This window comes from Macaca nemestrina, chromosome 12 (assembly GCF_043159975.1).
Source record: "Macaca nemestrina isolate mMacNem1 chromosome 12, mMacNem.hap1, whole genome shotgun sequence".
Taxonomy (NCBI): Eukaryota; Metazoa; Chordata; class Mammalia; order Primates; family Cercopithecidae; genus Macaca; species Macaca nemestrina.
The window spans coordinates 4,462,573-4,487,410 of NC_092136.1; the positions used below are offsets into that span (position 1 = coordinate 4,462,573).

Here is a 24,838-nt window from a genome sequence, read left to right on the forward strand (position 1 = left end):
GCTGAGTTCTCCCCAGGGAGCAAGTCTGCTGCATGTCACCATGCTCTGTGGCTTTGCTGCCAGGGGCTGGTCCACCTCCCCTGTCCTAGACATGGACAGCGGTGGCCCAGAAGGGAGGACAGGCAGGACTACTGAGAATGGAAACCCAGGCCGGGTGCGATGGCTCACACCTGTAATCCCAGCACTTTGGGAGGCCGAGATGGGTGGATCGCCTAATGTCAGGGGATCGAGACTAGCCGGGCCAAGATGGTAAAACCTTGTCTCTACTAAACCTACAAAAAATTAGCCAGGCATGGTAGTGCATATCTATAATCCCAGCTACTCGGGAGGCTGAGGCAGGAGAATCCTTTGAATCTGGGAGGTGGAGGTTGCAGCGACCCATGATTGTGCCACTGTACTCCAGCCTGGGCAACAGAGTGAGACTCCATCTCAAAAAAAAAAAAAAAAAAAAAAAAAGATTACTTTCCCACTCATCGCATGAAAATCTCTTCCCCAAAGCCAAGGTGCTCACACTTAGGGACAGTGAGGCGCAATGTGTCTGTTCTCTACAGAACTAGCCCTGACCTGCGCCTTGAGAGCGGGTGTGCGCCGGGTCGGGTGTGCACAGTGTGTAGGAGGTCAGGCCATGCCGTTTTCGGATGGCAACCAGCTCAGCTCCACGGCGGCACCCAAGCTAGTGATGAACAGGGTAAAGCTTGTTTCTGCTAGGTTTCCGAGGCAAACGGGGTGGGCCTCCACTTCTGTCCCATTCACTGCTGTGGCCTTTGCTCCTAGCAAGGTGTCTGGCATCTGGAAGTGTCAGGCGACGGTGTGGAGGGGCTCAAAGGCCGGGTTCCACAGCTTAGTGTGGACAGTGTCCTGCGGCCTTGGCTGAGATCCCACCTACAGCACGGCACACTGGACTTACCCACATCACAGCTGGTGAGCTGGGACAGAGAACAGCCACTTGGCTTTGATTCTGATTCTCTTGGTGGGGCAGGGAAATTCTAAGAGTGGCAAAAGCTACCCTAGCAGATCACCGTTCGCTAAGGGCAGACCCTGCTCATGAGCAGCTAGCGAGCTGTCAGGAAATCCAGCCGCCCCATCCCAGGCTGGAGGCCTTGACAGGGATCCTGAAACCGGCGGTACTGGGACTAACCAGCATATCCGAAATGAAAGAATCACCAACAGGAATGGAAAATTCTTTGTAATATGGAAGTTGTAAAGTCAAGTGTTTTAACGGGATTACCTTAGAAACAAGAGGACTGCTTTTTAAAGACACAAGATCCCGCTGCCTTGACAATTCTGTTATCAGAAAGATAGTGGTTTTGATACAAAATAGTAAGAAACTGTAGAATTGCAGGACCCATAATCCTTACAAGGAAGATTTAGAGTGCTGTGTGTCCGTCACTCATGAGCACCAAACAGATATTATCTCAATTCGTCCTGGCAACCATCACTGTCCCTACTTAGCAGTCTCAGAGAGGAGACTGAACTCACGCAGGGGCCAAGAGCTGGACCACGGCCAACCAGGTCTCCCCACCCCGACCCCAGCAACGCCTCTCCCCGCCACGCCACCCCGCCTGACCCTAGTGTCCAGGTCTGCCGCGGTGGCCTCCAAGGAAACAGGACAAAACAGCCTCGCTGCCAACTGCGGGGGCAGCAGAACGACACAGTGGTTGAGCACGGGCTCTGGTGCCGGATGGCGGGGGTTCATATCCCAGTTCTCCCACACCTCCCTGCTTTGCTCCGGGTTCCTGGGCCTCTGAGCTGGTCTCCTCCGCTGTGGAGTAACAGTGAGACTGCTCATCTGCACAGATTCCTTCTGTGCTGGACACGGTTCCAACTTTCCAGCTACTCCCGTAGGAGTTCGTTTAGTGGAAACAACAGGATCTTGCTCAGACTGATAGTGAGGAAGAAATGGAAATACCTGTGCAGGGCCCAAGCCCGGCCTGGTGCGGGAGAGGTATCAATAAATGCAGCTTGAGTTCAGAAGCAGCTGGTCTGTGGCTCACTCAGCCTGGCTTCCTGCTGGGTCTTCACAGTGCTGGGCTACCTTCCCGGAGAGAACCGAACTCCAGGCTGCGCCGATGCCTGTGGTCCACCAGGGCAGAGCAGCGGCCCATCAGGACGCTTCGGAGGTGGATGCGTCCGAGTTCCATGACATCGGGGACATGGCCCCGCTCCTGTTCTGGAGGTCCCGGGCCTGCTGCACCTCTTGTACCAGGTCGGCCACCAGGTTCATCTGGCAGGCCCTGAGAGCCGCCACCAGGCAGGCCACCGTGGCGTTCTCCTTCTCTGCGTTCTTCCAGGTTCTCAGTGACTCCCGCACGCGCTCTGTCAGGTTGCGGGGGTATCTGTCCTCGATGCTGTCGATCTTGGCGTCTGAGACTTTGAGCTGACGAGCCAGCCTTCTCCAGTCTTTCCCCACATTATCACATATGACGTTAAATGCCGCGCACAGGTCTGAGAAGGAAAGAACAGCGCGGTTTACCGGGGGTTTGGAGACAAGCAACCCCACAACCCTCCCCAGGGCTTTTCAGCACTGACGCCGAGTGCTCAGGGGACAGAGGTACCTACACGAGCTCCTCAGTAGAGGCTAGAGTCGCCTGGCAGCAGAGGGGCTGTCACCAAATGCCCAAGAGTGGCCTGATTCCACCTCAGGCAAACCCCCTGCTCTCCAATACTATCCTAGGAGGTGTGGCCCACTGAAGACTCAAGTGCCAAAGGAAGTTGCAGTAGAGCCACCTACTGAGGGCAGGAGACACTGAGGGACGGGCTGGGGAGTTGTCGGAGGGAAGAAAATAGGGTTGATCCCACATCCTGCCCTACAGCAGGTTGAATGATGTCACCTCAAGGGATGTTCATGTGAAACTGCTGAAACCATGAAGGTTAACTTCTTTGGAAAAAGGGTCTTTGCAAAGGAAAGCTGAGGGTCTTGAGAGATCATCCTGGATGACCTGGATGCACCAGTGACAGGCATCCTTGTAGGAGACACACAGGGAAGGCTGTGTGAGCCTGGAGTGAAGCGGCCACAAGTCAAAGAATGCCTGGAGCCACCACGAAGCGGAAGAGACGTGGAAGGACCCTCCCCAACAACATTTAGAGGGTGTGCGGGTCTGTGGCACCCTGCTTGTTCAGCTTTCTGGCCTCCAGACTGAGGGGATAGATTTCTATCGCTTTAGGCCACCAGATTTGTGATCATTTGTTATGGCAATCACAGGAAACTAGCAGGCACTCCAATTGTTATTTTGAAAGCTGCCCCGACTGACCACCAGTCTTCAGTCCCTGGCTACCATACTCCTCATCTGCAGACATCACCACTGAGATCAGGGAGCTGGTCACAAGACCATAAAAGGCCATTTCTGGAACATGAAGAGAGGAAAGGAGAGGCAGGACAGGGTGCTGCTTGGACCGCTCCTGGCAATTCTGAGACACCATTAGCAGGTGTACCAGCTCCTGCAGCTCTGACAGCCGTGTGGGCTGGGCACTGTGTTATGACTGTACAGATGAGGAAACTCAGGCACAGGGAAGCTGATGGACATTCCTGAGATTGTGTAGCTAACCCATGGCAGAGCCATGTTCTGAAACCCTGACAGTGCGGTGCCAAAGTCCACCCTTAACCACTATGCTGAACTTCTGGGAAGGAGGGAGGCAGATCACCTACTACCAACCTGCCTACACCCACTGTTCACGTTCTGGTGTACTTCTTCCAGCACACAGTTAACTACGTGACGACATAAACCAAGCACACATACATCTCAAATGTCAGCTATGTTTCGCGGACTGCCTGTAAAATGCAATTTATCAGTGTTTTTCCAGACATTAAATATCCATGAATCCCGTCCTGTTGTGCTTGTTCAGCACTTTTGTTTTTTTAAAATCTGGACTTGACTGTTTTCAGGCAGAGCTGTTCTGTCCATCCCGCCCTGAACAGGCACTAGTCCTTATAGAGTGAAACCCATGGTGTCACACTGATGCCCTGATTCGTGACTGAATGGTGGATTCCAGGCCACAGTTTGAAAGCCTCTGGGAGGCGTCCCCAGTGCACTCCCAAGCCTCTCCCGCCTCTGAGAACAAGGGGGTAGGGCTGAGAAACTGCTGTACTCTGGGTTTCTCATTTTTATCCTGGAAGCTGCCGCAAGCCACAGGCGAGGGTGGAGGGGGAGTGACCCAGAGCAGGACAGGAAGCCACTCCACAATGAACTTGACCAGAGTGGCAGTGCAGGGGCTACCACCACCCATCCGGATGCCGGACTGCTCGGTTCAAGCCTAGCTCTGTTAGTTATCGGCTGCGCATTTCCGCAAGCCACTTGACCTGTGAGCCACAGTCCTGTCCTCTGTAAAATGCGAACAGTGATAGGTAACAGTATCTCAGCCACAGGGCTACTGCGAAAATTATATTTGGCTGTTAGAGGGGTAAGCGGCACACTGTAAGCCCCTGGGTAAGAGTTACTGAATGACAGTATTACTCTCAGACAGCCGAGAAGGGCAGTCCCTGGATATATTCCGAGACAGAAGGGAAATGATGCGAGCAGGCTCACCCAACCTCTGCCCCTCCCCCGCACCTTCTCTGACTCCTCCTCACCTTTTCTTCAGTGAGTTTTCTAATTTACCCGGGCAGAATGGGGTGGAAGAAAAAGAACTGCGCGTGTCCAGGCCCTGCAACCTTGAGTAAGTGAACTTTTCTGCGTTTTTGGCTCTCCCATCTGCAAAGCCAGGGTGGTACGGAGAAAACCCACGCAAATCAAACCCGGCAAAGGAGAAGCGCCTGGAGGCCAACGGGAGGAGCCTCGCAGCACCCACATCCGGACGACCAGGCCCTGGCTCCCTCGGCCCGACCCGGAGCCCACCTTCTTCCCCAGGCGCGGCCCTGGCCGCCACCCCCGCCTCGAAGTCGTCGAGGCGCCGCAGCAGGTCGTGGCGCCGCAGGGAGACGAGCAGCTCGCGCAGGAGGTCGGTGTGCCCGGGCTCCAGGTCGTTCTGCTCCAGCAGTACGGAGAAGAGGTCCAGGCCGCTCTGCACGCGCTCCAGCTTGCGCTTGCCCACGCGCCCGAGGCATAGGAACTTGAGCTCGGTCAGCTCGCTGCTCGACAGGCTGGACGACACCGAGTGCAGCAGCACCAGGAACGGGTCCATGGCGGGGCCTGCAGGCGGCCGGGGCTGTGGCCTTGCCGGTGGCGCGCCCGCTGTCTTCGGCTGTCTGGCCCAGGCCACGTATCGCCGCTTGCCCAGCAGCCCAAAGTTCCACCCTCGGCCGTGCACTTCGGTGCCGGATCCCCTACCGGAAGTCGACCAAGGCGCCTTTTGGACTGTTATCTCGCGAAAACTCCGGGAACCGCGCATGCGCCCCGAGCGAAGCCGTAGCCGTTTCCGCCCTGGCTGGCGGCGCAGCGGCCGGGAGTGGCGTCTGCGCCTGCGCCCGGCGGATCGTCTCTTTTCCGGGTGGGAGGTGGGGTCTTGGGTGTCCAGAGACTGTGCCGGCGGCTCAGCTCTCTGCGGTGAGGGCGGTCGCGCCTCTGCAGAGTCCACCTGCTTGCAAAGCGCAGTGCGGCCCTACTGTGTGCAGGGCAGGGTCGGGCCGGGGAGGGCGCAGCCCGAACGTCACGTGACCTCACACCTGTTAGTGACAAGCGTTACTTATGCGTTAACGTTTAGGGACAAACGTGGAAAATGCGTTCTTTGGTGCCCCTGGGGACCTCTTGTGTGTGCAGAAAACACTACTCAGAAGTTTATTTGTGTTTAAAAATGTGATTTAAATAATACATGATTTCCAAAGTAACAATCTTTTATTAAATCAACATTATTGAGCGCCTACTGTGTCAGGTAGTAGGGGCTGGGGACAAATTAGCGAAGTTGGAGGGTCCCTGCGTGCCCGGAGTTTACATCATAAGTACAAAAGCGACACGCTCCAGAAGATAAGGTCGTGGTGGGCATGGTGGCTTAGCCTGCAATGCCTGCACTTTGGGAGGCTGAGGCAGGATTGATTGAGCCCAGGAGTTCGAGACCAGCCTGGGTAACATAGCAAGACCCCATCTCTATTAAAAAAATAAAAATAAGGAAATCATACAGTATGCCAGAAATTCAGAAGAGCCAGGGGAAAGGGAGTCTGTTCACGGGGTGGGCGTATGGAGGGTGGGGGGCCGGGTGGTCTGATGGGGTCTCTGTAAAGGTGCAGGTGAAGGCTGGGAGGAGCCAGGTACCTAGGTGTGGGGGGAAGAGTTGGGCACACGGAGAACAGAAGAGCAGAGCACAGGGGAGGGCTGGGGTTCCAGGAGCAGTGAGGCCGTGGGTCTGGAGGTGAGGAGGGGGTGCAGATTAGGAGAGCCCTCACCAGCCAACAAGGACCCAGCTTTACTACAGGGTGGGGCAGGGGGTGATGCCAGTTGAGTTTGTTTTTTTAATTGAGATATAATTCACATACCATACAATTCACCCTTTTAAAGTTACACTTCAGTGGTTTTCAATGTGGTCACAAGGTTGTGCAACCCTTACTGCTGTCTAACTTTAGGACATTTTCATCACACCAAGAAGAAACCTGTTAGCATTTACTCCTCCCCTCCCCCACCAACCACGAATCTCCTTTTTTTTTCTTTTTTTAGACAGAGTCTCCATCTATGGCTCAGGCTGGAGTGCAGTGGCACCATCTGGGCCCACTGCAACCTCTACCTTCCGAGTTCAAACAATTCTCCTGCTTCAGCCTCCTGAGTAGCTGGGACTATAGGCGTGCACCACCACACCCAGCTAATTTTTGTATTTTTAGTAGAGACGGGGCTTCACCCTGTTGGCCAGGCAAGCTTTGAACTCCTAACCTCGTAATCTGCCTGCCTGAGCCTCCCAAAGTGCTGGGATTACAGGCTTGAGCCACCGTGCCTGGCCTTCCTTTTTCCTTATTGTGATAAAATGTACATAGAATAGCATTGACCATCTTAACCATTTTTAAGTGAACAAGTGAGTGGCGTTAAGTCCATTCACATGGTCGAAACCACCACTACCACCCATCTCCAGAGCCCTCTTCATCTTGCAAAGCGGAAACTGTACTCGTTAAGTAATGCCCTATTCCCCTCCCGTAGCCCCTGGACCCCCGTTCTACTTTTTGTCTCTATGAATTCGATGACTCTAGGGGCCTCATGTAAGTGGAATCCTGCAGTATTCTGTCTGTTTGTGACTGGCTTGTTATTATTTTATCTTTAAACTTTTTTTTTTTTTTTGAGACGGAGTCTCCCTCTGTCGCCCAGGCTGGAGTGCGGCAGCACGATCTTGGCTCATTGCAACCCCTGGTCTCCCAGGTTTAAGCCATTCTTCTGCCTCAGCTTCCCCAGTAGCTGAGATTAAAAGCACTCACCACCATGCCTGGCTAATTTTTGTATTTTTAGTAGAGACAGAGTTTCACCATATTGGCCAGGCTGGTCTCGAACTCCTGACCTCAAGTGATCCACCCACCTTGGTCTCCCAAAGTGCTGGGATTACAGGCCTGCACCACCATGCCCAGCCTATGTTATATTTTTTAGAGACAGGGTCTTGCTCTGTTGCCCAGGCTGGAGTGCAGTGGTACAATCATCACTTACTGCAGCCTCAAACTCCTGGGCTCAAGTGAGCCTCCTGCTTCAGCCTCCTGAGTAGCTGGGACTACAAGTGTATGCTGGCTTATTTTACTGAGCATAAGGTCTTCAGAGGCTCATCCATACAGTAGCATGTGTCAGCATTTCCTGCCTTTTTAAGGCTGAATTATATTCCATTATATGGATAGAACACATTTTGTTGATCTGTTCATCCATGGAGAGACACTTGGATTGCTTCTGTGTTTTAGTTGTTTGAATGATGCAGCTATGAGCATGGGTGTGCAAATATCTGTTCTAGTCCCTGCTTTCACTTCTTCTGGGGATACATCCAGATGTGGAATTGCTGGATTATGTGCTAATTCCATGTTTAATATTTGTTTAGAAATCACCAAACTCTTTTCACAGTGGCTGTACCACTAGACATCTCTACCAGCAAGGATCCCAGTCAATTCTTTCAATTATTTCCCTTTCAATTCTTACTACTTTCTGTTTTTTTTTTTTTTTTTTTTTCTCCTCTTTGAGACAGGCTCTCACTGTTACCCAGGCTGGAGTGCAGTGGCATAATCATGGCTCACCACAGCCTCAACCTTCTGGGCTCAAGTGATCCTCGTGTATCAGCCTCCCAAGTAGCTGGGACTACAGGTGTGCACCACCACACCCAGATATTTCTTTTTTTTCTTTTTGAAAAAAGCCTTGCTCTGTCACCCAGGCTGGAGTACAGTGGCATGATCTCAGCTCACTGCAACCTCCGCCTCCCGGACTCAAGTGATTCTTGTGCCTCAGCCTCCTGAATAGCCGGGATTACACGCATGCGCCACCATACCTGGCTAATATCTGTATTTTTAGTAGAGATGGGGTTTCACCATGTTGCCTAGGCTGGTCTCGAACTCCTGACCTCATGTGATTCACCCACCTTGGCCTCCCAACATGCATGAGCTACTGCGTGAGCCACCATGCTTGGCCCACGCCCAGCTCATTTTTACATTTTTTGTAGAGATGGGGAGGTGGTCTCACTATGTTGCCCAGGCTGGTCTCAAACTCCTGGGCTCAAGTGAACCGCCTACCTCAGCCTCCCAAAGTGCTGGCTCACAGGTACGAGCCACTGTGCCTGGCCCCGTTTTTTTTTGTGACGGTAGCCATCCTAACAGGTGTAAGATGGTGTCTTGCGGTTCTGATTTGCATTTCCTGAAAGACTCATGATGTTGAGCATCTTTTCATGGGTCTATCAGCCATTTATATATTTTCTTTGGAGAAATGTCTTTCTAAGTCCTCTGTCCATTTTTAATCGGATTGTTTGTTTTTTTGGTTGTTGTTGAGTTATATGAGTTTTTATGTATTCCGGATATTAGTCCCTTATCACATATGTGATTTGTAAATATTTTCTCCCATTTTGTGAGCTGCCTTTTCAGTCCATTGATAGTAATCTGTGATGTGCAAAAATGCTTAGTTTAAAAAAATCCAGCTGAATTTGAATCGCAAAAATGCTTATTTTATTTTATTTTTTGGAGACAGTCGCTCTCTCACACAGATTGGAGTGCATGCAGTGGCGTGATCTTAGCTCACTGCAACCTGCACCTCCCAGCTTCAAGTAATTCTTGCGCCTCAGCCTCCCAAGTAGCTGGGAGTACAGGCGGGCACCACCACGCCTGGCTAATTTTTATATTTTTAGTAGAGACAGGATTTCATCATGTTGGCCAGGCTGGTCTTGAGCTTCTGACCTCAAGTGATCTTCCTGCCTTGGCCTCCCAAAGCGCTGGGATTAAAGGCGTCAGCCACCTTCCCTGGCCAAAAAAAAAAAGTGCTTAATTTTGATGAAGTCCAGTTTATGTATTTTTTCTTTCACTAAGCGCTGTGCCTTAATACAATAAAGAAAAAGGCCGGGCGAGGTGGCTCATGCCTGTAATCCCAGCACTTTGGGAGGCCGAGGCGGGTGGATCATGAGGTCAGCAGTTCGAGACCAGCCTGGCCAACATGGTGAAACCCTGTCTCTACTAAAAATACAAAAATTAGCTGGGTGCAGTGGTGCGTGTCTGTAGTTCCAGCTACTAGGGAGGCTAAGGCAGGAGAATCGTTTGAACTTGGGAGGCAGAGGTTGCAGTGAGCCGAGATCATGCCACTGCACTCCCGCCTGGGTGACAGAGTGAGACTCCATATCGGAAAAAAAAAAAAAAAAATGGAAAGAAAGAGAAAGGAAGGAAGAAAGAGAGAAAAAGAGAAAGAGAGAAAGAGAGAAAGAAAGAAAGAAAGAAAGAAGAAAGAGAACAGTATCTTGTACTTGCTTTGTGGAAGCAAATTCATCTTTTATTTTTGAGGATGATGGTCAGAATCCTTTTGCTTTCTTTTCTTTTTTTTTTTTTTTAAGTCTGGTCTTACTGTGTTTCCCAGGCTGGAATGCAGTGGCACGATCATGGCTCACTGCAGCCTTGACCTCCCAGGCTCAAGCAATCCTCCCACCTCAGTCTCCTGAATAGCTGGGACCACAGGCACAAAACACCATGCCCAGCTATTTTGTTGTTGTTGTTGTTTTTGTTTTTGAGGCAGAGTTTCGCTCTCTTCATCCAGGCTGAAGTGCAATGGCGTGATCTTGGCTCACTGCAACCTCCACCTCTGGAGTTCAGGTGATTCTCCTGCCTCAGCCTCCCGGGTAGCTGGGATTATAGGCACCCCCCACCACGCCTGGTTAATTTTTGTATTTTTAGTAAAGATGGGGTTTCACCATGTTAGCCAGGCTGGTCTCGAGCTCCTGACCTCAGGCAATCTGCCCACCTCGGCCTCCCGAAGTGCTGGGATTACAGGCATGAGTCACCGCACCTGGGGCTAATTTTAAAATTATTTGTAGAGATGAGGTCTCACTATGTCGCCCAGGCTGGTCTCAAACACCTGGGCTGAAGTGATATTCTCATCTCGGCCTCCCGAAGTGCTGGGGTTAGAGGAATGAGGCACCTCATCTAGCTAATTTATGTTTTACATCGTTTGTCGAGGCGGGTCTCCCAGTGTGGCCAGGCTGGTTTCGAACTCCTGGCCTTGAGATTTGCCCACCTTGGCCTTTCAAAGTGTTGGGATTACAGGCGTGAGCCCCCATGCGGGGTCCTGCTTCCTTTTCCTTTATGTTGTCTCAGTGTCTTTGGGTTTTTTCTGTCTTTCTTTTCCCGTTCATTTTGGTCTTTTTATTTTTTTTTTGAGATGGAGTCTTGTTCTGTCACCCAGGCTGGAGTGCAGTGGCTCTATGTCAGCTCACTGCAAGCTCCGCCTCCTGGGTTCACGCCATTCTCCTGCCTCAGCCTCCCAAGTAGCTGGGACCACAGGTGCCTGCCATCACGCCTGGCTTTTTTTTTTTGTATTTTTTAGTAGAGACGGGGTCTCACCGTGTTAGCCAGAATGGTCTCGATCTTCTGACCTTGTGATCCGCCTGCTTCGGCCTCCCAAAGTGCTGAGATTACAGGCGTGAGCCAGCACACCCGGCCCATTTTGGTCTTTGTCGTTAACACCCAAGGCTATTCTAAATATGTGGGCATCCTTGACTCTCCTTGGGGGTAGTATTTTTTCCGAAAAAAGAGACTGTTTCCTGAGGGGGAGGGCTATGTGGTACACAGAATACCCCCAGATGTCCACAGAATACCCCAGATGTCCATATCCCCACCGGCCCTCACCGTGATCCCCAGATCTGCAGCTGTGTTCGTCTGCATGGCAAAAGAGACTTTAAGATGCCATGAAGAGATCGGGTGCAGTGGTTCATGCCTATAATCTCAGTAATTTGGAGGGCTGAGGTGGGCGAATGACCTGAGGTCAGGAGTTCAAGATCAGCCTGGTCAATGTGATGAAACCCCGTCTCTACTAAAATACAAAAATTAGCTGGACGTGGTGGCCCACGCCTATAATCCCAGCTACTTGGGAGGCTGAGGCAGGAGAATCCCTTGAACCTGAGAGGTAGAAGTTGCAGTGAGCCGAGACTGCTCCATTGCACTCCAGCCTGGGTGATGAGACTGAAACTCCATCTCAAAAAAACAAAAAACAAAACAAAACAAAAAAACCAAAAGCAAAAAAACCAAAACCAAAACAAAACAAAAAAACCACGCCATGAAGATTAAGAACTTTGAGATGGGGAGATTGTCTTGGTTTATCCCCGCAGACCCAGTCTACTCATGAATCCTCATAAAAGAAGAACCAGAGAAGAGGCAGCGCGGAGACGTGGCCAGGAAGGGGTCACAGACAGGAAGACAAGGGTTTCTGGACGCTGCAGAAGGCACAATGGCTTCTCCCCCGGAGCTTCCAGAGGGAGCCGGCCCTGTAGGCACGTCGATTTTAGCCCGGTGAGGCCTGTGCCAGAAACCTGACCTACAGTAAGAGAATACGTTCGTGTTGTTTTGGGCCGCAGAGTTGGTGGTGATTTGCCACCACAGCAAATATTTTAGGTTGGTGCAAACTAATTGTGGTTTTGCACCAACCTAATGGAAAACTAAGGTCGGGCGCGGTGGCTCACACCTGTAATCCCAGCACTTTGGGAGGCCGAGGCGGGCTGATCACAAGGTCAGAAGTTCCAGATCAGCCTGGCCAATATGGTGAAACCCTGTCTCTACTAAAAATACAAAAATTAGCCGGGTGTGGTGGCGGGCGCTTGTAGTCACAGCTACTCAGGAGGCTGAGGCAGGAGAATCACTTGAACCAGGGAGGCGGAGGTTGCAGTGAGCTGAGGTCACACCACTGCACTCCAGCCTGGGTGACAGAGCAAGACTCCATCTCAAAAAAGCACAACACAATACAACAAGCACAACACAACACAATACAACAAACACAACACAGCACAGCACAGCACAGCACAGCACAACACAACACAACACAACAACGCTGGGTGCGGGGCCTTTCCCTTCCCTGAGTGCAGCTCCTGCAGGCAGCCAGCAGAGGGCGGCAGCCATCAACAAGCAAAAGCAGGAGAAAGAATTTCTGCTGCAGAAGTTGGAACTGGGTCCGGGTAGTGGCTACAGCCACTGGGAGAAAAGAGTTTGAGGGGATACTTAGGACATGCGTTGACATTCAGTGTCTGAGTCCTGGCTACAGAAGTGGGTTTTTGTTTTTGGAGACAAATTCTTTCTCTGTTGCCCAGGTTGGGGTACAGTGACATAATCACAGCTCACTGCAGCCTCGATCTCTCAGGCTCAAACCATCCTCCCACCTCAGCCTCCCAAGTAGCTGGGACTACAGGTGCAAGCCACCACACCTGACTAATACTTAGCTTTTTTTTTTAATTTATTTTTTGTAGAGACGGGTCTTGCCATGTTGCCCAGGTTGGTCTCAAACTCTTGAACTCAAGGGATCCTCTCACCTCAGCCTCCCAAAGTGTGAGCCACTGTGCCCAGCCCCAAAAGTGTGTATTTTTTTGTGGAAGTTGATTGACTGTACACTTTGTGCAATTTTCTCTGTGTTTTACTTCAATGAAAATTGTGGGGGGCGGGGAGACGGGGAGAAGGGAAGGGAAATAGACAGTAGTAAATACATGACTTGGCAGGGCTGAGGAAATCAGTGTCTGCTGAGCCTTTGCCCCATGGCTGCATTCTGGGCAGGCTCCGGCAGGGGCAGCAGACACCATCTCATCTGAGGAAGCCAGATGAAAATGCCTGGGCTGGTCCTATGTCTCCAGGCATAAGCTGTTTCTTTGCCATTTGCTCTTCTGCCAAGGCTGTGTGAGCGAGTGGGGGTGAACTGCTTGCTGTGAGCATGTCTTCAGGTCAGAAGGCATCAGGTTTACCTTCTACTACCCCCTTACCTCCTCCACCAACACCCCTGCTAACTTGATCCTGAGGCCCATTCAGCTCGAAGGCAAAAAGACTCAGTTGTCAGTCTATTTTCCATCCATCCACCCGTCCACCCATCTATTCATCCATCCACCTATCCATCCATCCATCTACTCACCCATCTACCCATCCATTCATCCATCCACCCGTCCATCCACACATCTATCCAACCATCCACCTATACATCCATCCACACATCCATCCATCCACCATCCATCCTTTCACCCATTCATCCATCCACACATCCGTCTGCCCATCCACCATCCATTCATCCATTCATCCAGCATCCATCCCTCTGTCCATCCATCCACACATCCATCCATCCTTCTATCCATTCATCTATACATCCACCATCCATCTACCATCTATCCATCCATCCACCATCCATCCACACATCCATCCATCCATCCACCCAATCAATGCATCCATTCACCCACACATCCACGCACTCATCCACCATCCATCCATCCATTCACCCAATCCATCCATCCATTCACACATCCATCCACCCAGTCCATCTATCCACACATCCATCCACCCATCCACCATCCATCCATCCATCCAATCAATGCATCCATTCACCCACACATCCACTCACTCATCCACCATCCATCCATCCATTCACCCAATCCATCCATCCGTCCACCCAATCCATCCATCTATTTACACATCCATCCCGCCCAATCCATCCATACGTCCATCCACCCATCCACCATCCTTCCATCCATCCATCCAGACATCCATTCATTCACCCAATCCATCCATCCATCCATCCACTCATCCATCCATCCACCATCCAGCCATCTACATATTCATCTATCCATCCACACATTTATCCATTCGCCCATCCGCCATCCATCCATCCATCCACCCACCCACACATCCATCCATCAATTTATCCATCCATCCATCCTTCCATCCACCCATCCATCTATCCACCATCCAAACGTTCATCTATCTATCCCCCATCCATCCATCCATCCATCTATTCCTCACTTGCTTCTTCATTAATTCAGCACTTTCTGGTGCCTCCTCTGTGCCTGCCACTGTGCCAGTACTTTCTTCTGGCCAGTTTTCTGGCAAGTGTTAACATTTATCTTCTTTGCTGTGGCTCTTTCAAAACACGGGCAGGTAAATGTTGCCTGACGTGTGAGGACACGTATCACCTGGGGGCAGGGGCACACAAATAACTCCTGGGGGCCTGAAGATGAGTGTGTGTGTGGGACTTGGTGATGTGAGTGCTTTGGGCAGGGCTCTGAGTCCAGCTTTGGGGTGGAGACAGCCCTGCTTCAAGCACATACTTTGGCCAAGCTCTGAATCCCACTGCTGGTTCCAGATCCACAGACAGGGACCTTGGCCTGAGGCTTGTCTAGAAGGGTCCCAGCCTCAGCTGCCCCCATAGCCAGTGGGCAGGCATGTTTGGGAGGGTGGGGAGACTCGGGAAGGGCAGGCCCCGCCGGCTGCAGTCGAATGTGAGCATGAGACCTGGCGAACGTGGGACTGTGCAGTAGAGGTGTGATTTCTCAGGAGAACATGCAGACGTGGACTTTAAATGCCTGGTCTTTATATATTAAATTAACTTCAAAAGTTAACATGCGCTGAGCCTACAAAACAGAGGATGTCTTGGGCTGGATGCTATTCATGGTCAGCCTCCACCCTCAGAGCGGAGCAGCAGAACCCGCATGGCTGGCAACCAGTGTGTCATTGCCAGGCTTGGTGGTGCAGCTGGTGCTCTCAGACCTCAGGGCCCACTGGGCTCGCCCCCAGCCCTGCCCCCAGCCACAGTACTCCAGGGACCAGTAGTAGAAGACTTTTCGTGCTAGGCTCCTGGGTCCAAGGATTGTGTGCTGCCAGCTTGCGGATGGCTGCAGTGGAGCCCTGGGCCTCTCCGAGCCTCCTGTGCCCATCTGCATGGTAGCGGCACTGGCTGCAGTTTCCACCCTACAGCGGCCATGACCTCAAACATAAGTCACATCCCATCACTGCCCTCATAGGCACCGCCCAGCCTTGCCCATGGCACCTATCACCAAGTTCAAAGTCTCCACTCAGCCGGAGCCCTGCATGAGTCAGCTCTAGCCACCTCTCCTGCGTCTCCTGTCACCTCCCCACCCCTCTGCTCCTGGAGCCCGTCCAGCAGCTGCTGCCTCGGCCTCTGCACCTGCTGGCCCCTCTGGTGTGTGTTTCTGGCTCCGCATTGCTCAGGTCCCAAGGGGCCTCCCTGCACAGCGTAGTCACCCTCAGTCAGTCACGCTCCCTGCTGGATTTTCATCAGCAATCCCTTTTCTGAAGTTGTCTGGTTCCATGGTTGATTTTCGGGTTCAGCATTGGACTTCCTTTGTGAGGATGTCATGTGGGAGGGAAGGCGCTGTGTCCTTGTTCTTCACCTTTCTCATCCTAAGGCCTGACACACACTGGGAGTTCATTTTTTATTTTTTTGTATATATGTATATTTTTAGTAGAGACTGGGTTTCACTCTGTTGGCCAGGCTGATCTTGAACTTCTGGCCTCAAGTGATCCACCCACCTCAGCCTCCCAAAGTGCTAGAATTACAGGTGTGAGCCACTGCAACTGGTCTAATTTTTATCTATTTTTTTGAGACAGGGTTTTTCTCTCTTGCCCAGGCTGGAGTGAGTGATGCAATCATAGCTCACTGCAGCCTCGACCTCCTGGGTTCAAGCGATGCTCCTACCTCAGTCTCTCGAGTAGCTGGGGCCACAGGTGCTTGCCACCATGCCCAGGTGGCATTTTTTTTTAAAATTTCTTGTAGAGACAGAGTCTTGCTATGTTGCCCAGGCTGGTCTCAAACTCCTGGGCTCAAGCAGTCCTCCTGCCTGGGTGTCTCAAAGTGCTGGGATTACAGGCATGAGCCATTGCACTCGGCCTACACTAGGAGTTCAATAAATGTTTCTTGAATGTTCCATACATGCTTATGAGGTCTGGCCTTCAGACTTGGCATTAAAGCACCCTGAGATCTTGGTCAAGAGCCCGTTTCCTCATCTATCAGGTGTGGCTGAAGGTCCCCACCTGTGCCCTCCCAGGCTCTGGGAGGACCCATGGAGACAACAGGGCAGAGGGAAGGGGTTCCCGCGGTGCCGATCCTGGGTACCATTCTCGCTGGGCCCTCCCTACAGGATCGAGAATGTGGGGCCCAAGCTTTAGGAGGATGCCCCTGACCAAGGTGGCAAGGCGCTGTGCTGAGGAGAGCCAGCACAAGGGGGCGCCCGAGGCCTGCTGCAGGTCAGAAGAGGCTCTGCCTTGTCCTGGCGGTGAAGGGAAGGTGGGCCACGCCGAGGGCCGCACAAGGACAATGTCCCTAGTCCCAAGCGCCGACTGCTTTGCTGATATTTTGGTGTTAAATACGTTCTTTTGTGAAGTGATAGTGATTATAGGTGGTGGTTCTAAAGACATGTCCCCACTTGCCCAGATGAAAACATTGGCAACCCAAGGTCAGTCTCAAAAGGTTTTGGAGAAATTTGGGGTCCATGAAATCCTAAATACTAGTCTGTTGGGTTGTGGGATCAGAGGTCGAGATATGGGGTTCTTGGAAGAGCCTGCTGAGAAAATGTGACCACAATCCCTCATCCCAACACACACACACACACACAGGAATATGTGGCACATGTGTGCATATACACAAGCACACGAAAACACACCAGCACATATGCATACACACACCAGCAAATATGCACATACACACACCAGCACATATGCACACATGCCGGCACATATGCGCATACCAGCACATATGCACATACACACACCAGCACATATGCACACATGCCAGCACATATGCGCATACCAGCACATATGCACATACACACACTAGCACATATGCACACACACCAACACATATGCACACACACACCCCAGCACATATGCACACACACACACCAGTACATATGCACACACACCAGCATATGTGCACAAACACGAGCACATATGCACACACATCAGCACATATGCACACACACACCAGCACATATGCACACACACCAGCACATATGCACACACACCCCAGCACATATGCACACACACACCAGCACATATGCACACACACCCCAGCACATATGCACACACACACACCAGCACATATGCACACACACCCCAGCACATATGCACACACCAGCACATATGCACACACACCCCAGCACATACGCATATGCACACACACACACCAGCACATATGCACACACACCCCAGCACATATGCACACACACACACCAGCACATATGCACACACACCCCAGCACATATGCACACACACCAGCATATATGCACACACACCCCAGCACATATGCACACACACACACCAGCACATATGCACATACACACACCAGCACATATGCACACACACCCCAGCACATATGCACACACACACACCAGCACATATGCACACATACACCAGCACATATACATATACAGACACAGGCAAAGGCAAACAGGCGTGTGAACCCTGGGGTGATGCACACTGACATGGTTTGGCTCTGTGTCCCCACCCACATCTCATGTCAAATTGTAATCCCCATGTGTTGTGGGTGGGACCTGGTGGGAGGTGGTTGAATCATGGGGCGCATTTCCCCCATGCTATTCTCGTGATAGTGGGTGAGTTCTCAGGACATCTGATGGTTGGAAAGTGTGGCACGTGCCCCCTTTGCTCGCTCTCTCCTGCTCCAGCATTGTGAAGACGTGCTTGCGTCCCCTTTGCTCTCTGCTATGATCATTAAGTTTCCTGAGACCTCTCAGTCATGCCTCCTGTCAAGCATGCAAAAGTGTGAGTCAATTAAACCTCTTTTCTTCGTAAATTATTCAGTCTCAGGTGGTTCTCTTTATTTATATTTTTTTGAGGTGGAGTCTCACTCTGTCACCCAGATTGGAGTGTGATGGCACGATCTCGGTTCACTGCAGCCTTTGCCTCCCAGGTTCAAGTGATTCTCCTGCCTCAGCCTCTCCAGTAGCTGAGATGACAGGTGTGCACCACCATGCCCAACTAATTTTTGTCTAACTTTTTTTTCAGTAGAGACGGGATTTCGCCATGTTGGCCAGGCTGGTCTTGAACTCTTCCAGAAATCCACCCCCCTTGTCCTCCCAAAGTGCTGGGATTATAGGTGTGAGCCACCACACCCGGCCTCAGGTAGTTCTTTATAGCAGTGTGAGAATGGATAATACATACACAAACCATGCAAACACATAAACACAAGCATTCACAAGCACGCACACACTGCATACACACGTGCACGCACACATAGACATACATACACATGCATATATGCACACGTGTCCACATGCACACACACCCGCACCCATATGCACATACAAGCAAATACAAATGCATACACACGTGATGCACACAAACATGTAAACACACAGGCACATGCACACAAGCAAATGTGAACAGGAGTGCACATGATACATGCAAAACAAATGCAAATGAATAGGCACACACGTGTGCATGCACAAATGCACACACGCACAGAGAGACAAAGTCCCAAGAACATTTAGAGCCATGCACAGGCCGGCACCAAAGGAAAGAGACGCCTGGCAGTCAGTGCTGAGTTTGCAGGGTCCACTGGACTTTGGGGACGGCCTGTGAGTTTCCCAGGCGGACTCAGGCAGACAGCATTCAAGTGGGAAAAGTGTCGTATATTCAAATTTATTTAGATGAATGTCCAGCCACAGTCTTCTGTGGATTTGTGTACATTCACTTTTTTAAAAAACGGTTTCCATAAAAGGATTTTTGGTAATCGCCTAATTTTTAATACAGTATTTATATACAAAACTCATTTCAAACTACTTACTGTACAAGAGAAAAGAGAAGCATCAGATTGCATGATTTTAGCAAATAATGGAAATCTATGACACCTATGAACTTTGATCACAGTTGGCAGATTAAAGGGAATGTCAACGTCACATCAATGATGTGTTCGAGACAAATATATTTCTGTTTTTCCTCTTGGCCTTTGCTAAAATGATGTTTCTCTCGGTGCTCGAGAAATTTCAGAGAGTTGTTTAGTATCATTGCTGCAAATTTAGATCACTCATATCATTTATGAGACTTGGTTTATACACTTTTAAAATAATTGTCCAACAGTGACATTCCTATGAGTAAAAATATAGAGAAGTGTTACCAAAATAGAAGGCTTTATTAATAAAATTCTTTGGTAGTAACAGTATTTTAAATTCCTCTCAACGCTATTCGGTTAACTAATAAACTCCCTCCACCTTTGAGCTGCAGAAAAAAATATCCTCAATCTACCATATAATTGACACTTGAAAAAAAAAACCCATAAATATTCTAAAGCTTCCAGGGGACCCCTGGAAGCCCTAAGACTTCTTGAAACCCTGACACCATCTGTTTTAATGCTTCCGAGGTCCTCTCTCTCTGCCCATTTTCTGGTCAACTGGTTTTGTCCCATAAGGAAGACGACCAACTCTGAGGTCAGCTTGGTGTGAGGGGGCAGGTGTGTGGCTGACAGCGGGGAGACTGCCAGGGATGCCAAGGGTGCTGGTTCCTGCTTAATCAGGGACACCTGTGCCCCCTTCTCGCTTTCCAGGAATAACTGGGATGCTCCCACGCCCCCTGTGTGGTTCAGGGATGGGGCACTTCTCTCTCAGCCGCTGAACTGACGGGAGGAAAAGGCAATGGAAAGTCTAACTTTTCTGAAACAGGCAGGTGACACCTTTTGGAACCAGAATCAATCATTATTTTTGGTTGGGGTTTCCATTTTCCCTGAAGCATTGCACCAGCTTTGGCCCGATGCCTCGGCTTACCATTTTGCATCTATCTTAAGGAATTAGGAGGATTCAGAGGAGGGTTTCTAGGGGCCTCTGCTCACTTTTCACTGCTAGGGAGACTCAAGATTCCAAGCATTCTTTCTGCAAAGCATCTGCCTTTGTTACCTTATTGCCCTATTACCAGCCATCATTTTGATTCATCTTGAATACTACAGATTAAAAACAATCCCCTGCATAATGGCTTTGTGCAAAAACAAGGGAAAGAAAACAGAAAGAAGAAAGGAAAATGTCCTATCAGAAAGTGGTCCTCCATGTTTGCAGAAAACCCAGGACCCACCGGGCCCTGGCGGGAGCGGGAAGCCACCTGCCCCTGGGAGAGGGTGCCCGTCAGTCGGGATGCCCGGCTGGCCTGCCCAGCCCCGCTGGCATAGCTACAGGACGCCCCCGTGGTAGGTATGGCTGGGGGCTGGGCTGCTGAGGCTGTCTGGGCAGGCTTTGGGGTTGTGGTGGTTGCACGGCGGCTCGTCCTTCTGCCGCTCCTTCTCCATCCAGGTTTCCAGCAGCTGCTGCTTGTCTTGCTCCTCCCGCATGAACAGCTCCACCATGAGCACCTTCTCCTTGTGGATCTGCTGGCTGATGTCCTTGGGGATGTCTGGGATGACCCAGTCCACGAAGTCGCTCATGAACATGACCAGGTTCTGGAAGGAGGAGAGGCAGCGCGTGGCAGCGGGGAGGATGGTGCCTGGGGAAGTGCTCCCGACCTCTCTGCCTGGCCCCCACCTGGTGGAGCGCCGCCCCATGACCTCCTCGCCTGTTGACCTCCCTGGGCCTCAGTTCCCAGAAGGTATAAAGGAGGCACAGAACCACCCGGCAGGTCTTTGGGAAATGTTGGCCGACTTTCTCGAACACATCTGAACTCAGTAATTGGGAAAATCACCTGAGTCATTCTGAATTCCTCGACCAGGAGACTCAGGAAGTGACCTGATGGGTCACGCATCGCCAAATCTAACAAGCATCGAGGCTTTGGGGAAAAGCATGAAACTGGAAATAGCCACAAATGGATCAAACTTTTAGTTTGCAAAGCCTCCCAGGGCTCCCCTGAACATCTACCACCTCCGTGGAGACATTTCTGGTGGATAGAAGGCAACACAAGTCAGTTTTTATGGAAAAACGGAATCTTGTCGTTTGCTGAACATCTGTCCAGCAAGCATGTGTGAGCACCCCGGGCTGAGCAGGTTCCCGCCATGGGCGGTGCTGGTGCCCCCTGGATTGGTGTCTTCTCCTGGTTGGCGGTCCCAGTCCCCAGCTGTGGCTGGGACCGGCTGCTCATGCTCGCAGCTGCAGAACGTATGCCCCCTCCCATCTCCCTCTTCCCAGCCTGGTCAGCCCAAAGCAGTGGCCGGCCCATCTAGGGGTGGCCTTGCCTCCGGGTAAGGCCAGGTCTGGGGTGCCATGCATGCTCCGGGGCTCCCTTGGGGTAAGGCTGGGCTGTCTCTGGCCGAGACCCCTCCTTGCTGGGCTCTCAGGCTCTGGCCTGCGGAACCCAGCCCCACACACCTTTTACACCGCTTGCTGTGAAAAGCTGATGGATGAGGCCGCTGAGCTTAGAGGAGTGGAAGGGCCTGCCCTGTGACAGAGCTGGGACTTGAACCCAGTCCTGGGGATTCCAGAATCAGAGCCCCCGGCCCACTGCCTTCCTAGCATCGACTTAATCAAGGCTAGAGGGACACCGGTGAGCAGAACCTTGGCAGTGCCCACAGCCCAGGGGCCCCCTCTCTGGGACCTCAGCTGCTGGTGCATAGCTGGCACCCTAGCAGGGGGTCCCGTTCCACTGGGAGTCCCTCTGGCATCAGAGAGTTGGCCCAGACCCCACCCCAGAGGCTGGGCCAGCTGGGCCTGGGTCCCCTGGCTGTTGGCTGTGGCTGGGGTCATCTGAGAACCCACTGCCCTTCTGTCTGTCCTGGTTCTGGCTGCTACCACAGACACAGCATGAGAACAAGAGGGACAGAGGTAGAGTCCCCCTTCTCCATGTCTCTCTCTCTTTCTCTCTTTTTTCTTTCTCTTACTCTTTCTTTCTTTCTCTTTTTCTCTCTCTTTCTCTTGCTTGCTTTCTTGCTTTCTTTCCTCTTTCTCTCTCTCTCTTCCTTCCTTTCTTCTCTCTCTCTCTCTCTCTCTCTCTCTCTCTCTCTCTCTCCCCCCTTTCTTTTGAGACGGAGTTTCAGTCTCATTGCTCAGGCTGGAGTGCAATGGTATAATCTCAGCTCACGGCAACCTCTGCCTCCTGGGTTCAAGTGATTCTCCTGCCTCAGCCTCCCAAGTAGCTGAGATTACAGGCACCCACCATCATGCCTGGCTAATTTTTGTATTTTTAGTAGACACAGGGTTTTACCATGTTGGCCAGGCAGGTCTCAAACTCCTGACCTCAGGTGATCTGCCCAGCTCGGCCTCCCGAAATGTTGAGATTACAGGTGTGAGCCACCGTGCCTGGCCCCTGTCTCTTTCAATAAAGACACTTCTACTGGATTAAACCCACCAGCCAGTCAGAACCCTTCTGCAGGCACTTATCCGGCCCCTCTCTTTGCCTTCTTCTCTCATGAGGTTGTCTTGGGCCCTGTTGGTGCAGGGGGTCTGGGGTCGGCCAGGTCCCCTCCTCGGGTGTCCCAGAGCAAGTTCTCCAGGCCTCTGGAAGAGTCTCTGAACCCCCGGCTTTAGCAGCTCGTGCCTTCCAGACTGTGGGCACGGGGTGGTCCCTTAGTGCCCCCATCCTCAAACCGGAAACAAAGAGGGACGCACCGTACCTGGAAGACGATGACGAACGCCAGCCGGGCTGCCAGGACGGCCCAGAAGTCCTTGGAGATGTCGTACTTGTTTTCCGACCACGGTGGCTCTCGGTAGTCTTTGTACCTACAAAAGACGGTGGTGGAGTCGAGGGTGGGACTTCGGCGGGGCTCAGGCTCTGGCTGGAGCCAGGCAGCTCGAGGGACGCCTGGGAGAGGCTCAGCTTGGTGTGCGGCTGCCTCCGGGAGGACAGCCCTCTCTTGGGTGAGCAGCCTGCGGCCCCGCACCCAGGGAGTGTCTCTCCACGGTGGAGGGGGGTGGTCAGGACCCCCCACGGGCCAGGCAGGACCTAAGGGGCTTCGTGTAAAACATATGTGGCAGGAAGTATCCCCCGGGCCCAGCCGTGGGCTCACAGAATCAAGGGCAGGGACCATGTGGTCCAGGAGATTCCAAACTTTTAAAAGCAGTGGAGCCTTTGTTCCCAAAAGAAATCTCACTGGATACTCCAATAGGGTCCCAAGAGTGCAGAGCCTACTTGGTTGAAGTCGGGCGGGGGCAGGGGGTTCCCAAAGCTTGAACTCCCTGAACCTCACCCCAACCCTCACGCTCCACAGAGCTCCAGGATGGGTTCCGTGAAACACAGTTTGAAAACCACCTCTGCAGTCTATCCCCTCTTTGAGGGAAACTACTGAAGAAAAGCCCTGAGCACCTTATCAGCCAGGAGGGGTGGCTCGTGCCTGTAACCTCAGCACTGTAATCTCAGGCTGAGGAGTCAGAGATCAGTCTGGGCAACACAGTAAAACCCTGTCTCTGCAAAAAAAATACAAAAATTAGCCGGGCATGGCAGCGCACGCCGGCATTCCCAGCTACTCGGGAGGCTGAGGTGGGAGGATCACCTGAGCCCGGGAGGTTGTAGTGAGTTTTTGATCACGCCACTGCTCTTCAGCCTGGCCGCAAAGTGAGACCCTGTCTCTAAAAAAAGCCAACCAAACAACCATCAAAACACCCAGCAAACCAATACCCTGAACATTTTATCAATGTCACTTAAACAGCTTCTCAAACATTTGCGAAAGAATGAAGCTAAGCATTCCATTGGTGCAGGCAGAGGCCTGTGAGGCAGCCGGCCCGGCCCGCCCTGCCCTGCCCGGGTCTGGGGCTGCTTTCCCTCCTCCAGGGTTGCTGCTTGGTCCTCACCGCCTTATCTCGAGAGAACGCGAGCTGCCCCCGGTTCTCGTTACCAGCTTTAGATGTAGCTGACTGATCTCCTACTTGGAGAGTCAAGCTCACTCATACCCCCTTCCCCGCCAAGGTCCTGCCACTGACCATGGATATGCTTGGAGCCTTAGGAAGGAGACTCGCCCCATTCATGACCACTGCCCATGCTCCAGTTCTCCCCAGCCCCTTCCTCTTTCAGAGACCCCGAGACGCCCAGGGTCTGTGGGCTCAGGGTGAGGTCTCTGCCTAGGGCCTCCCTCCCTCCACGGCTCCCTGAATCTGGGGGGTGCCACACATCAGCTGGAACTTGGCTTGAATGGAGCTGACGTCCCCACCCTTCATTGGAAAAGCTTCCCAAAGCTGGACAGAAAACGCCCCCACGAGGGCAGGGCTTCCAGGGGCTCAGCTGCAGTTTGTGCCCCTGCTGGTCACTAAAAGCTGAGGTCAGTCGGGGAGACCAGGAGAAGGTCCACCTGGATTTGCAGGCACAGCCCTGGCCTGGACCCACATCCCTGGTGCTCACCCACTCCAACTGCCACCTTGCTGTGTGTCCCCTAGGCAATCACTTGACCTCTCTGGGCCTCAGTCTGGGTATTCCCTCACTTACTTATGTCACAAGCATTTATTGACCAACTACTATGTGCCAGACCCCACTCCAGGGATGGAGAATTCAGGGGGGTGCACAACAGATAGGGCCCTTGCCCACGGAGCTTGATTTCTGGAGGGAGCTGGATGGGAGTCTCCAAGGGCCTATTTAGCACTGAGCTGCCAATCCCTGAGATAG

At 52.0% G+C, this 24,838-nt stretch overlaps 2 protein-coding genes across 11 annotated transcripts in view; both read right to left on the minus strand.

Annotated features, from left to right (window-relative positions):
- Positions 1-1,173: 1,173 nt before the first annotated feature.
- On the minus strand, positions 1,174-5,571 carry LOC105469733 (Fas associated via death domain). Its single transcript, XM_011721190.2, has 2 exons — positions 4,833-5,571; positions 1,174-2,445 (listed from the first exon to the last, which is right to left on the minus strand). Exons 1-2 carry the CDS (start codon positions 5,323-5,325, stop codon positions 2,105-2,107), a joined length of 834 nt encoding a protein of 277 aa, XP_011719492.2. The 5' UTR covers positions 5,326-5,571; the 3' UTR covers positions 1,174-2,104.
- Positions 5,572-18,963: 13,392 nt separating this feature from the next.
- Positions 18,964-24,838, minus strand: part of LOC105469731 (anoctamin 1) — a 218,809-nt gene continuing 212,934 nt past the window's right edge. For 8 of the 10 annotated variants that reach the window (XM_071074118.1, XM_011721181.3, XM_011721184.3 and 5 more), the window contains 2 exons: positions 22,860-22,965; positions 20,361-20,759 (listed from right to left, as the gene is read on the minus strand). In XM_071074118.1, the coding sequence (XP_070930219.1) occupies positions 20,493-20,759; positions 22,860-22,965 (373 nt within the window). In that variant the 3' untranslated portion in view covers positions 20,361-20,492. Of the gene's footprint in view, positions 20,760-22,859; positions 22,966-24,838 lie in introns of all 10 variants that reach the window. The other 2 variants (XM_071074119.1, XM_011721186.3) reach the window with 1 other exon arrangement.